Source organism: Hippocampus bargibanti, linkage group LG07 (assembly GCF_051943395.1).
Source record: "Hippocampus bargibanti isolate YZ-2025 linkage group LG07, ASM5194339v1, whole genome shotgun sequence".
In the NCBI taxonomy this organism is placed as follows: domain Eukaryota; kingdom Metazoa; phylum Chordata; class Actinopteri; order Syngnathiformes; family Syngnathidae; genus Hippocampus; species Hippocampus bargibanti.
Window position 1 is genome coordinate 3,615,001 of NC_142740.1, and position 14,786 is coordinate 3,629,786.

At 40.0% G+C, this 14,786-nt stretch overlaps 1 protein-coding gene across 3 annotated transcripts in view; it reads left to right on the forward strand.

Moving 5' to 3' along the window:
- Positions 1–13,300, forward strand: part of bcl6aa (BCL6 transcription repressor aa) — a 22,123-nt gene extending 8,823 nt beyond the window's left edge. The window contains exons 1-9 of one of the 3 annotated variants that reach the window (XM_089001294.1): positions 186–269; positions 1,689–1,860; positions 2,021–2,242; positions 2,644–3,591; positions 4,574–4,752; positions 4,939–5,106; positions 5,324–5,454; positions 6,548–6,685; positions 9,182–13,300. In XM_089001294.1, the coding sequence (XP_088857420.1) occupies positions 239–269; positions 1,689–1,860; positions 2,021–2,242; positions 2,644–3,591; positions 4,574–4,752; positions 4,939–5,106; positions 5,324–5,454; positions 6,548–6,685; positions 9,182–9,325 (2,133 nt within the window). In that variant the 5' untranslated portion in view covers positions 186–238 and the 3' untranslated portion in view covers positions 9,326–13,300. Of the gene's footprint in view, positions 1–185; positions 270–1,688; positions 1,861–2,020; positions 2,243–2,643; positions 3,592–4,573; positions 4,753–4,938; positions 5,107–5,323; positions 5,455–6,547; positions 6,686–9,181 lie in introns of those variants that run through there. The other 2 variants (XM_089001296.1, XM_089001295.1) reach the window with 2 other exon arrangements.
- The last annotated feature ends 1,486 nt before the right edge of the window (positions 13,301–14,786 follow it).

The window sequence follows — 14,786 nt, forward strand, 5'->3', positions numbered from 1 at the left end:
AATGACTGTAAATCGATTTCAACACCAAGAGGGTGCTTCAGAGAAACGCGGGAATGTATATGGTGTGAAAAGCTGGAAGCGAAAAGGAAGAGAATGGAGAGTTGAAGCCGTAGACGTCGGGGGACGAGCGAACTCAAACTCCCCCCTCCTATGGCCGGAGATGTTGGTACAATCCCGGGCTCAAATTCCGAGAATTGAGCTGGTCTGATTCTTAGAACTGGGCTTCTTAGAAGTGGTGATGCAAGAAGTTTCTAGGAAAGCGCTACCAGGTGATTTTTCAAAATAATTCTTTTTTTTATTTACATTATCCCTCCCCTTCTTCGCTTCTCTTCCTTCTCATTTCCCTTGTATTTATTTTGCGGCCAACTTCATATGTCGCTCGTTATGTTTTTCTTTGGGTAGGGTGAATTTGTCTATGTGTGCGTACTTGTGCGACGACAGCGGCGGCTGCCCGGCTGTCAGACAACCGAACCGAGACACCAGAACCTTTTTTCCCCCCACCCCCCTTCCTCTCACCATCTCACCGCACCTTAGTTCCCATTCCCCCCGCGTAAAATCTACCCACTCGCGCTTCCACCTCCACCGCAAAACCCCCCGGTCCTAAACGGCTTCTGTAGCCGAGATAAGGCGCGTGTCAGTCGGCTGCAACGAGGGCCATAGCCGCTCTTCCCCGCCCCCTCCGCGTGTTCTCGGTTGTCACCCAACTTTGACTTGGGATTTTTTTTTAATGTCACTAAATTATGTATTCGCGATGGTTTTAATGTTAAGATGCGGTACAGTTAACGTGCCATCGTTTGCGTCCATGTGCATTATGGTGTGTCGTGCGTGTTTCCGAAGTGGAGTTGTCAACTTGTCTCTTTACGTTTGCGCAAAAAAAGTGGGTTTGCATGCGCACGTTGCTTTCTTTCTCCTTAATTATTTTTAATGTCTAACGTTGTTGTGCGAGATGTTGAATTTGCAGTCGAGTAAGTATGTATGACGGAAAATTGAGTGCGATAATTACAGTAAAATCTGATTAATTTAATGTGTAAAATGTAATTCATGTTTAAAACGTCGACAAAATATCACTGGAATATGCATGTTACTTAAAAAAAAGTGTTAAATCTCGGGTTTTCCTCTGATAAAAAAAAAAGCTTTTGAATTGATTCTCGTGCATGGTCAAAAGAGTTAAAAAATGCGTTATAAAAGTTGCTTGTCATGAATCACATGTAAATTGTTCTTTGTGCATGTGCACGTTGTAAAATCTATTTATTGTTTATTATTTTTTTTATTTTTTTGTTTATTTGTATTGCATAGTTCTGTCATGCACTTTTTACCGTGTACTGCAACATCGTTTTTGTGCTGAGCACTACTACCCCCCCCCCATCCCATCATTGTAATTCATTTGAATAATTTGTTGTTCTCGTCTTGTCAACCCGCGTTTCCCTCAAAGCTTCGGTTCAAGTGGAGGGGGGGTGTCAAAATTTAAATGTCCCAAACCGGCGTTTTAGTCGGCTAAATTGCGCCCTCTAACGGGCACTCGGGTGAAATGCAACGGGCACTTTTAAAAATGCTGTTTTTAATCAATAACATGTAACTAATATACAAATGAACGTTTTTTGTCTCTGTGTGTGTGTGTGTGTGTGTGTGTGTGTGTGTGTGTGTGTGTGTGTGTGTGTGTGTGTGTGTGTTCACCTCACCCGATCCAGAAGTCGGCAGGATGTCTTGCTTGACCGACAGCTGCATCCAGTTCACGCGTCATGCCAGCGACGTCTTGCTCAATCTCAACCGCCTCCGTAGCCGGGACATCCTTACCGACGTTACCATCCTGGTTAGCAGGCAGCAGTTCCGGGCACACAAGACCGTCCTCATGGCTTGCAGGTAAGCATTTCATTTTTTTTTTGTCATTGATCTATCCCTGGAGGGGTCCTTCAACGGTAGAGGTCTTTGGTCAACGGTAGAGGTCGTCTTTGGTCAACGGTAGAGGTCTTGCTTTAGAAAATCCAAACTTAATGTACGTTTCTCATTGTCTCCAATACAGCGGGCTCTTCTACACCATTTTCACCGACTCGCACAAGTGCAACCTCAACGTTATCAGTCTGGATCCCAAAGTGGATCCGGAGGGTTTTGCCATCCTGCTGGAGTTCATGTACACTTCCAGGCTCGCCCTCAGGGAGAGTTTGATCATGGCCATTATGAACACCGCCGTCTACCTGCAGATGGACCACGTGGTGGACACCTGCCACCGTTTCATCAAGTCCAGGTTGGTTTAGTAAGAACTGAATCAGTTCCCAGCGACTAGCTGCGTGGAACAAGTGTCTTTTGGTAACTTTGCGTGGAGGGTGTTACGCTCTGGGGTGCTCCCGGTGCGTTCCAGTCAGAGATATTAAGCAAAGTCTTGAGATAAGTGCTCGGTTGGGTTTTCAATGATCCTCAGGGACGCAAACAAATATTTCTGGAAGCATCAGTGTCATGATGATGAGTCAAATTAGCTTATTACGCTGTTAGGAGACGACTTTTGGGCACTAGACTTTCTCCAAGTGGTCCATCCTTGGCATTCCTAGATTCCCAAAAACTGAGAAATCAGATCCAGACTAGATCAAACCCACCACAAATATCCACTTTTGCGATTTTAGAAGTTGACTGTTGTCTCTTCTCCTGCAGCGAACCCAACGGGAAACTTCCCAGAGATGAATTCCTGGTGAGCCCGCTTGTTCTGCCCCAGGACGTGCACGCATACCGCCCCCATGAGGTGGTGGATGCCTTACATGGCCGGGTGGCCCCTTTCAGGGATGCCCGTCCGACATACAGCTCCGGCATGCTCAACGGGGTCGGTACACCCGGGAACTACCATCTCTACGGGCAGTTCCCCATGCCGGGGTTCCCTTTCCCACTCTGCAAACTGACTGATACCAAGAACACATTCGGCGACCTGTCACGGAGCGGGATCCACCACAAGCACCCGCACGATGCCGTCGCCATCAGCAGGGCAGAGTACGCTCGGGCGGTGGGCTCCTCCGGAGTCCTACAGGGCGCTAACTTTGCCCCCAGGGAGTTTGGGCGGGAGGACGAGGTGAAGAAAGAAAGCAATGAAACGCTCGGGCTACCCCTGGGATTAGCCGGGAGGAAGCGGGTGTACCCCGTTTTGACCCTAGACCACCACAAAGACAAAGACCACGCCCCGCCGGCAGAGGAAGACCTGATCCATCACCACTACCCACTCGGGATCTCCTCCGCTGGGCGTAAGAGTCTCATGAGTAGCCCGCAGAGCCCTCTTAAGTCAGACTGCCAGCCCAACTCCCCAACAGAATCCAGTAGTAGCAAGAACGCCGGACTGTCGCAGGCCGCCTCCGGGGCGCAGCAGCCGGGGACGGGAACCCAGGACCCTAAAGCTCGCAACTGGAAGAAGTACAAATTCATTGTACTCAACCAGAGCGCCAGAGAGGACGAGGTGGGTTTAAGGAACCCGGGTCTGTGCTCGCCTCAGCGGGTAGGTCTTCAGGCGTACCTCCACCAGGGGGACGCGGACAATTTGGAGGCGCAAAGCACAAGGAAGAGCCTTGAGGATCATCCTGTACCGCAGATCAGCCGACTCAACAACATCATCGGGAGGTGAGGGGACAAAAAAAAAAAAAACGCCGGAGTCAAGGATAAAAATTCCGTTCCTGGTGTTACCCAGATTATCTTTTTATGTAGAAACACGACAGGACAGGGGTTCGGGAACTGCCCGGTTTCTTCGGTTCGTTTTTTGTGGGTTTTGGATGTTGGTAAATCGAAAGATCTTAGAACGTTTTGAGTGATCCGAAGTTTTAAGGGTTGTTGGTTTGAAATTGAGGAAACTGGACGATTATTGGATGTTGAACAGCCATGACTGATCTAGTTGCCTCGATACAAAATGGGTTTCTAATACAGTTTTCTTTGTTCTGTACTTCAAACTGTTGCGGTCAAAACATTCAGAGAATAGTTTTCGTTTTAGTTTGGAAATGAAGGCAACAGCACTTTTGGTTTTTGGTTGACGGAAAACCCCGTCACCCTAACCCTAACCCTTCTCTTAGTCATCCAGGTCACAGTAAAACCAAATCAGGGTTTTCGTCATTGTTGTTGAATAACAACAGGTTCTATATTTTATGAATTCTGTCTTTACTACCCGCAAATGTTGACAATTTAAGACTCCATTTTATATTTTCACCAGGCAGTTATATTTTAACCTTTATACGCGAGCCGTGATTTGAGTGCCGTACAGTTCTGAGGTTTCACGCAATCATGTCGGTATCTTCCGATATGCACTCAAAAGTATCATCCTCACCATCAAATTGTACTGAATTAATTTTTAAAATACAGTAAAGTCTCGTTATATCGATATCGGATATATCGATAGTCCCGGTTATATCGATACTATTTCTATGCACGCACGGAGAAAATTACATGCAAACAGGGTCGGATATATCGATAGTCCCGGTTATATCGATATTTTTTCGGACTCCCTTGAATATCGATATAACGAGACTTTACTGTATATTTGAAAGAAACAGGGTTTACTGGACTGAAAATGGACGTTAAATCTAACGCCAATATTTGTCCGTTTGCTCTCAAGTGGACTAGACGGGTCTCTAAGGAACGTGGAGAGCCATCACCCAACCCGGTATCTGGCTCGCCTGCACTGTTCGTCGTGCGGCGCCCAGTCCTCGCAGCATTCGGAGGTCTGCCCCTCTCGCGGGCGGCTGGGCGATGACCTGGTGGAAATGCGATCGGAGTACTCGGACTCCAGTTGCGGTAGGTCTGGGCCATTTTGGGGTTTCTAGGAGGATTTTTTTCGCGCTTAAACGGAGGGTTGATTGTAACGTCACTATGAACAAATTGAAGGAAATTTGCGATTTAAGACTGTATGACCATTGTGAGGATAGAAAATAGCAAAAACTGAAAAACAAAACTAACTCCCGCTTTACCCTTCCCGTCCAGAAAACGGCACCTTCTTCTGTAACGAGTGTGACTCCAAGTTTGCCGAGGAGGAATCTCTGAAGCAACATGCGCTCCAAGTCCATAGCGACAAACCCTACAAGTGCGACCGATGCCAGGCCGCCTTTCGCTACAAAGGCAATCTCGCTAGCCACAAGACCGTCCACACAGGTGCGTTCACGGGTCATGGGTCCTTCCCCCTTTATCCCAAATTTAGTGAAACCCTACTTTTTGTTGATTTTTTTAGCTGTAGGTTAGTCTTGGGATCAAATTAAGGCAGCTAAATAAGAAAGCGCTGGCTATCTAACTAACTATCTAACCTCTCCCTCCCCCAAATTTTTAGGGTTACATTTCAAGTCATTGCTTATTGTTGATGTCTTTTTTGTAGGAGAGAAACCGTACCGCTGCAACATCTGCGGCGCTCAGTTCAACCGACCAGCCAACCTCAAGACTCATACTCGCATCCACTCAGGAGAGAAGCCATATAAATGCGAGACATGCGGCGCTCGTTTTGTACAGGTGAATTTTTGTCTTTTTTTTATAAATAATAATAATAATAACAATAATAATATTATTATTATTATTATTATTATTATTATTATTATTAATACATTTCATTTCTAAGCGCCTTTACAAACTCTCATGGTCACTTTACAGTCACAGGATATTTTTTCTGTGGGTGAGCAGTGGCAGCCACACGCGCCAGCATTCACTCAACCCGGAAGTAACTCAAATAGATAGAAAGTTAGCGAGCTAGCGAATAGATATAGTAATAATATATTTGATTGAGAGTTTTGAAAGGCGCTTAGAAATCAGTATAATGTAGTATTAGTATTAGTAGTATTAGTATTAGTATTAGTATTAGGAGTATTATGAGTATTATTATCATTAGTAGTAGTGGTACAGTAAAGTCTCGTTATATCGATATCGGATATATCGATAGTCCCGGTTATATCGATACTATTTCTATGCACGCACTGAGAAAATTACATGCAAACAGGGTCGGATATATCGATAGTCCCGGTTATATCGATATTTTTTCGGACTCCCTTGAATATCGATATAACGAGACTTTACTGTATTAGTTGTATTGGTAGTATTATTAGTATGAGTAGTAGTAGTAGTATTAGTAGTATTATTAGCATTATTCCAAGTTCCGACAAAAACAGTGATCATGTCCGATCATGTAATGCCGTATTGAATGTTTATGTAATCCTAAAACTGAATATTCTGTGGGTCCTGCAATTTTGAGTGACAATGACAACAACCCTGGCACTGGAGTGGACATATTTTTGCACATCGTCTGGCAGCGAATGAGTTAATTAGACACAAAATTAGACCAAAAAAAAGTCAGAAATTGAACATGACGCAATCCGCTTCTACTACAGTAAAGTCTCGTTATATCGATATTCAAGGGAGTCCGAAAAAATATCGATATAACCGGGACTATCGATATATCCGACCCTGTTTGCATGTAATTTTCTCCGTGCGTGCATAGAAATAGTATCGATATAACCGGGACTATCGATATATCCGATATCGATATAATGAGACTTTACTGTATTTATATTTTCTTCGTTAACTAACTTGCAGTGTTTTTGATACCCGCTAGGTGGCCCACCTCCGAGCCCACGTGCTAATCCACACGGGCGAGAAGCCGTACCCCTGTGAGATCTGCGGCACGCGTTTTCGCCATTTGCAGACCCTGAAAAGCCACCTGCGCATCCATACAGGCGAAAAGCCCTACCACGTAAGTCACAGCGTTTGAGCTACCGGTTCACCGGGTTTGCAAATTTTGTGTTGAAATGTCACATGTCAATCAGATAAATCAAAAAAATGGGTTTAATGGGTTTTTTTGTGCCAAATATGATTTGATTTTTTTTCCCCTCTCTTTTCCTTTTTCTGCCCAATTCTATCGCGTTCAAGTTTTACATATTTCTAGTACTCAGTTCTCCACATAGTCCAAAAATGGGATGACTTTCCTCAATTCTGACGACGTCGCAAAAAATTGGATTTTCACCTTGGTAGCAATTTTCATGATAATAATAATAAAATAATAATATTACATTTCATTTATAAGCAATTTCAAAACCCTCAAGGTCACTTTATAGTCACAGGATATGTTTTTCTATGGGTGAGCAGCGCCAGCTCACTCAACTAGGAAGTAACTCAAATTGATAGAAAGCCAGCTAGCGAATACATAGCTAATAGCTAATAATAGCTAATAATATTAATAATACATTGTATTTAAAGTGCCTTTCAAAACTCTCAAGGACATAGGTAGCAATCACGCTAATAGACAGCTATATAGCTAGCCAGCTAGATAGTAATAGATAGCGAGCTAGGTAGATAGCTAGCGACATAAATAGAGAGCTGCATAGCTAGATAAATAAAAAGAAGTGAAGAGAGGAAAAAAGAAATAAGAATAAAGTCAAGAGAAAAGACAAAAAAAGATAATTGGAAGGAAAGAAAGTCTATCAAGCTGATAGATAGCTAGACAGCTAGCTAGCCAGTTAGATAGCTAGCTGGGTAGATAGCTAGCGAGAGATAAAAAGTGAAGGGAGGGAAAAAAAGAAATAAGAATAAAGACAAAAAGCTAAATGGGAATAAAGTCTATCGAGCCAATAGATAGCTAGATAGCTATCTAGGCAGCTAGATAGCTAATAAATAGCAAATCGCTAGCTACCTAGATAGTTAGTGAGATAGATAGCTATATAAATAAAAAGTGAAGATAGGGAAAAAGACATAAGAATAAAGTCAAGAGAAAAGACAAAAAAAAGCTAAATGGGAGGAAAGAAAGTCTATCAAGCTAATAGATAGCTAATATATAGCAAATAGCTAGATAGCTAATAAATAGCAAATAGCTAGCTAGCTAGATAGGTAGATAGATCGATAGCTGGATAGCTAGATAAATAAAAAGTGAAGATAGGGAAAAAGACAAAAAAAGCTAAATGGGAGGAAAAAGTCTATCAAGCTAATAGATAGCTAGATAGCTAAATTGCAAATAGCTAGCTAGCAAGATAGATAGCGAGATAAATAAAAAGAAGTGAAGAGAGGAAAAAAGAAATACGAATAAAGTCAAGAGAAAAGACAAAAAAAGAAATGCGACGAAAGAAAGTCTATCTAGCTAATACATAGATGGATAGCAAATAGATAGCTAGCTTGATTGGTAGATAGCGAGATAACTAGATAAATAAAAAGTGAAGCTATGAAAAAGAAACAAGAATAAAGTCAAGAGAAAAGAAAAAAAAAGATAAATGCGATGAAAGAAAGTCTATCTAGCTAATAGATAGCTAGCCAGCTAGATAGCTAATAAATAGCAAATAGCTAGCTAGCAAGATGGATAGCGAGATAAATAAAAGGAAGTGAAAATGGAAAAAAGAAATACGAATAAAGTCAAGAGAAAAGACAAAAAAGATAAATGCGACGTAAGAAAGTCTAGCGCTAGATAGATAGATAGTTAGATAGCCAGATAGATAGCAAATAGATAGCTAGCTCGATTGGTAGATAGCGAGATAGCTAGATAAAAAGGGAAGCTATGAAAAAGAAACAATAATAAAGTCAAAAGATAAATTTGACGAAAGAAAGTCTATCTAGCTAATACATAGCTAGCTAGCTAGATAGCTAATAGATAGCAAGCTAGGAAGATAGCTCGCGACAGATCACTGGATAGCTAGATAAATAAAAAGTGAAGATAGGAAAAAAGAAATAAGAATAATGTCAAGATAAAGACGATGCAATCAGTAATAAAATCGGCTCTTTCAAGGTCAACTCAAAGGCACCAAAATTAACTCACGTGAGCTCAACCGAAGCCAAAAACACGGTAGCCATTTTGATCTGAGGATCAATCTGGGAGGAAAGTCTATCAAGCTAACAGATAGCTAATACAGTAAAGTCTCGTTATATCGATATTCAAGGGAGTCCGAAAAAATATCGATATAACCGGGACTATCGATATATCCGATCCTGTTTGCATGTAATTTTCTCCGTGCGTGCATAGAAATAGTATCGATATAACCAGGACTATCGATATATCCGATATCGATATAACGAGACTTTACTGTATATAGCAATGCATCAAAATGGCCTCCGATCCATTTTCAGGCCGCGAATTAAATTAGTAAAATATCAAACTAAAACAAATGTAAAATATTTTAATGTGAAACCATGATTGAAAACTTTCTTTGAGTACTTTTTTTTTTTTGGCTGAGCTATTGTTCACCTTTTCGCCTCTACCTCCCTCTAGTGTGAGAAATGCAATTTGCACTTCCGCCATAAGAGTCAACTGCGTCTTCATTTGCGACAAAAGCACGGCGCCATCACCAACACCAAAATCCAATACCGCATTTCTACCGACGTCATGCCCACAGACCTCACCAAGGCATGTTGAAATGGACAACGAACGCCCTCCTCCCTCTACTTCCCCCTCCATCTTAGACGTGTACAATCATTCCTAAAGCGATATTGATTTGTTGGACTAATCACGATGGCCGTGTTTTGTTTTGTTTTTTCGGGGGATGTTCCAAAACTATTTTAAGTTTACAGTGAAACCTCGGTTTACGAACCCCTTGGTTTACGAACTTTTCGGTTTACGAATGTTAAATTTATGAAAATTTTACCTTGGCATACGAACTTTACTTTGGCATACGAACTTTTTTCGTACACAGAGCTGCTTCAATGAGGTATATGTCGTTCGCGAACGAGCCCGTTCTTCTAACAACAAAATGGCTGCAGACTTTTTTTGTCCTCTATTCCCCGCCCCCAGTCTTCGGTTAAAACCACGTGATTGGTCAAGAACACAGCATAGACGGAATGTGGTTTAAACATTAAAGACACAGGCAGACGACAGTGAGAGTGTTTCAACTTTGAGTTAAAAGTCAAAGTGTAGACTGCAAGGTTAAAATATCCCATCAATCAGGCTCCACAAACAACCCGCACAAGCCATATGTACACTTGATGCAAAAAGCTGTCAACCCAGCTAAACATAACACAATTGATGAGGAACTAGGTAAAATTATAGCAGAGAAAGCACCTACAAGGGATCATTCCTCAAGATGGTGAAAGAAGAAGGCTATGTTCCTTATCAAGTGTTTAATGCTGAACTTAGCAGTTTTTTTGACAACGATACTAGTGCAGCGTGTTCTACCGGAAACAAATTCCTTGTGTGTTCTACATACTTGGCAATAAAGATGATTCTGATTCTGATTCTGATGAAAGCGGCCACTCCGTTCCATCAAGCCATCAACGACCATCACAAAGTTAAATAAAACGACTTTATTATACAGTAAAGTTTATTTCTTTAATTATAATACCATAGCACATTTATTATACATAAAATAAGGTATATTTTGGGTAGTTTTAAGGCTTAGAAAATTAGGAAGTAAAGAAAAAAAATATGTTTCATGGGGACCTGGGAACGGTTTATTCTCATTTTAATGGTTTCCTATGGGAAATTATTTTTTGGGATACACACTTTTCGCCTTAGACACTTTGTCTGGGAACCAATTAAGTTCGTAAGCCAAGGTATCACTGTATTTGGGGTTAGCGTTTGTTGCAATCACAGGGGGCCAAAATTTGTGTCACATTTTACAATTTTGATAAAGTTAGGGGAAATTTTGCATCAAATCTGATGTCTTTGCACATGAATGGCAGTTTCTGAGCTCTATGCAGGCCAAAACAGTTTTTGGGGGGGATTAGCTGACGCTAAATTTCATTTTCTAATTTTATTTTATACAATGAAGGAAAATTTTTATTCAGATTATATTTTTAAAAAATGTGAGACTGTGCAACATATTTCATTATCCGTTATTTATAGCTGACATTTAAAAAAACTCATTTTGTTGCCGGAATTTAAATTATTAAAATTATAATTATTATTAGGAAAATCTGACAAGCTAAACCAAAAAGAGGGTAGATTTATAATCATTGCAAAAATTAATAAGAATTCAAAAGCGTAGTTGATTTTTAAAAAGATGTCTAATAGTGCCAACACTGTAGAAATTTGTTTAATTTTTTGTATTTTTTAAAACACGATATAGGTCAGTTTTTATTCAAATAGCATCAAATTTTCTTGGCTGCCAGCCCGCCATTGTATTTATTTTTTTTGCACAGAATAAAGCTCACATTTTTACCCATTTACGCCGAGCGTGTTCATATGAACACAGATAAATTCATGTTAAAAAAAATGTGTCAAATAGGTTCAAATGGAATAATAATATAATAATAATAACAATTAATACTTTCATTTCATTTATGAGCGCCTTTCAAAAATCAAGGTCACTTTTACGGTTACAGGATAAGTTTATATGTGGGTGAATGGCGGCACCCACACACGCTAGCGTTCCCAGAAGTAACTCCAATAGATAGAAAGCTAGCTGGCTAAGTGATGGATTGCTAGCTAGATAGCTCGCCAGACAGTTAACAGATAGTTAGTTAATAGATAATAAATAGCTAGCTAGATGTTCAGCATTCACTCAACCCGGAATAACTCCAATCGATAGAAAGCTAGCCAGCTAGCTAATAGATAGTCAGCTAGATAGCGAGCCAGACAGCTAATAGATAGCTAGCTTGATAGTCAGACAGACAGTTAACAGATAGCTAATAGATAATAAATAGATAGGAAATAGCTAGCTAGACGTTCAGCGTTCACTCAACCTGGAATAACTCATAAAGAAAGCTAGCCAGCTAGCTAATAGCTAGCTATCTAGCCATCTAGCTAATCGCTAGTCAGCTAGATAGCGAGCCAGACAGCTTATAGATAGCTAGCTAGATAGCCAACCAAACAGTTAACGGATAGCTAATAGATATTAAATAGCAAATGGATAGCAAATAGATAGCTAGCTAGGCGTTCAACATTCACTCAAACCGGAATAACTCAGATAGAAAACTAGCCAGCTAGATATGTAGCCATATAGCTAATAGCTAGTCAGCTATATAGCAATCCAGACAGCTAATAGATAGCCAGCTAGCTAGCTAGGTAGTCAGCAACGGTAACCCCATTCAACCGGTAACAACTCAAATAGATCAAGTTCGCTAGCTAGCTAATAGATGACAAATAGATAACTAGCTAGTTACACAGCTAACAGATAGCGAGCTAGGTAGCCAGCAACGGTGACCCTGGTCAACTGGGAATAACTCAAATAGATCAAGCTAGCTAGCTAATAGATGACTAATAGATAGCTAGCTAGCTAGACGGCCAATAGTGCTCACCCACAGAAAAACTTAGCCTGTGACTGTAAAGTGACCTTGAGAGTTTTGAAAGGCGCTGATAAATGAAATTTATTATTATACCCCCTCTTTTTTTATATGTACAATCATTCTAGACGCTTGTGCCACACTGTGACAAATCAAAACGCCGAGGTTACGCTCACAAAAGGAGAAAAAAAAAGTAATTAAAAAAAAAAACGGGTTTCCACGACATGTGAACATGGAGTCACTTTATGCTCTGTACGTATAACTCTATACAAAGTGCGGATGTGCGCTTCAAAGCTTCGAAAGTACGCGTAATAAAGCTTTATTTTCTACAAGGATGGAATGTATTAAAAAAAAAAGTCATTTTTAGGGAGAAGATTAAAAAAATAAAAAATAAAAGTACAGTATTTTATATCAGATGAACTTACTTTTCTGGAAACACTGACTGACTGGGTGGATAAGATTATATTTTGAAAAGAACAGGAAGTTGTTCATTCCTTTAAAAAAAAAAAAACAGCGCTGTGAAATGAGGAAAAAAAAAATAGAAAAATGTATCCAATAATTATGATGATTATGCATGAGCCGCTCACTGGAGAGGTACGATTATAAATATTGTGATATACATATTGTGTATTTATACATATTTGTGGGATTGTTCTCTGCGGGCGGAGCCAATCGTTGATGTTTGATGACATTTTGATGTATTTGTAGAGGTGTTTTTATTCTTTTTTTTTTTTTTTTTTTTTGGTGGGGAGGTTGTTATTGGATTTTTGTGCGCCGAATAAAGGTTTTCTGATTCTGATCAGTCAAGGTTTTTTTTTTTTGGTCATTGTTCTTGCTCCCGACGTACAGTTGTGTGGTTGTCACTTTTGTACATAGATACACTGTGGATTCAATGTGCCTTTTTTTCTCCACTGCAAAATGCAAATTCAGCTTTGTGAAAGGTACAAAAATCCCGATTCTCCAAATATGTGTTACTATGTTTGAATATGTGTTTGTGTTGTTTTTTTCTTCTCTTCAACGCTTGTCACCAACCTTAAAAAAAATGTAATGCATCACTTTAATCTCTTTTTGGATTGCGATTTTTTTTTTTTTTACTATTACGGAATTTGGAAAAAAATATTGTACAATGTCCTTTGATGTATGAATGTAAAATAAAGGTATTTGATTTGTATGTGTTGGTAGGATTCTGATTTGTGAACATTTTTTTAGTTAATGTTTAGTTAAAGTTGAGTTAATTTTAAAGATCTTATTTTGAAAGGATAATGAATATAAAATGTATTTTTATGCGTTTTTTTGTTGTTTTCCTAGCTATCTATTACCTAGCTATCTATTTGCTATGTATTTGATATCTATTTGCTCTCTAGCTCGCTACCGAGATAGCTAGCAATTTGCTATCCATTTGATACCTATTTGCTATCTATTATGTAGCTACCTAGCTGGCTATCCATTTGCTATCTATTAGATATGTGGCACGCTAGCTAGTAATGTAGCTGGCTATTTATTAGCTATATGGCTATCTAGCTAGCTGTCTAGCTGGCTATTATAAATTAAATGTATTATTATTATTAGCTATCTGTTAGCTAGCTTTCTATCTATTTGACTTATTTCCGGGTTTGAGTGAACGCTGGCGCGTGTGGCTGCCGCTGCTCACCCGCAGAAAATCTGATCCTGTGACTGTAAAGTGACCTTGAGAGTTTTGAAAGGCGCTTATAAATTAAATGGATGATTATCATTATCAGAAAAAAAAAACTTTTTATAGCATCTAAAATACCCAAAACACGCAGGCTGATATTTTTAGTCAAATGCAAAACACCAATAAAAATGACTTAGTGTCCCAAAACTGCCACAAAATGAGCTCGGAACTGGGCAGATTCAGAAAGTCCCGCCCCCTTGTTCGTGACGTCACTATCGGTCACACACTGCCTTGCTCCAGAATCAAAACAATGGCTTCAGAGAGTTCAGATTCGGAGAAGATGCTTTCTTGTTACTCATCCAGTTATGAATATGACTCAAATAGTTCTGAAGAGGAAAGCATAAATGTTTGCAATCGATTAAAGAAGTCCTTCCGTCTCATTTTGAGGCATCTGGACTCCAATGTAGCGCCCAGAAAATGCACAAGATGGTGCACAAGCTCCGTTGGAAATTGGCTGATTCTTGTTACTCATCCAGTTATAAATATGAATATGATTCAAATAGTTCTGAAGAGGAAAGCATAAATTTTTGCAATTGATTAAAGAAGTCCTTCCGTATCAATTCGAGCAGTCTGGACTCCAATGTAGCGTCCCAGAAAATGCACAAGATGGCGGACAAGCTCCGTTGGAAATGGGATGATTTATCTGCTGGGAATTTGTGTCAACTAGTATCAAATAGTAGTCTTGGTGCAACACACAACGATTCACCATCGCATTATTTATGTTTCTTCCTTCTAATTTCCCCATTAACACGAAGTTTTCAGACCAAACAATTTACCCAAAATGCATTGTGTCGCTTTCTTGGTCAGGGGCGTTCCCTGCGTGACGTCACGTCGGGCATCGTCATCAACACGAAAACAAGACTTTTTGAATATTCAGCGCGAGTCTGAAAATGTAAAATATAGCTACATGCGGTGGAATCTTTGTAAAGTGCATTATTTCATTGTTTTCCTGAAAATTAACGGC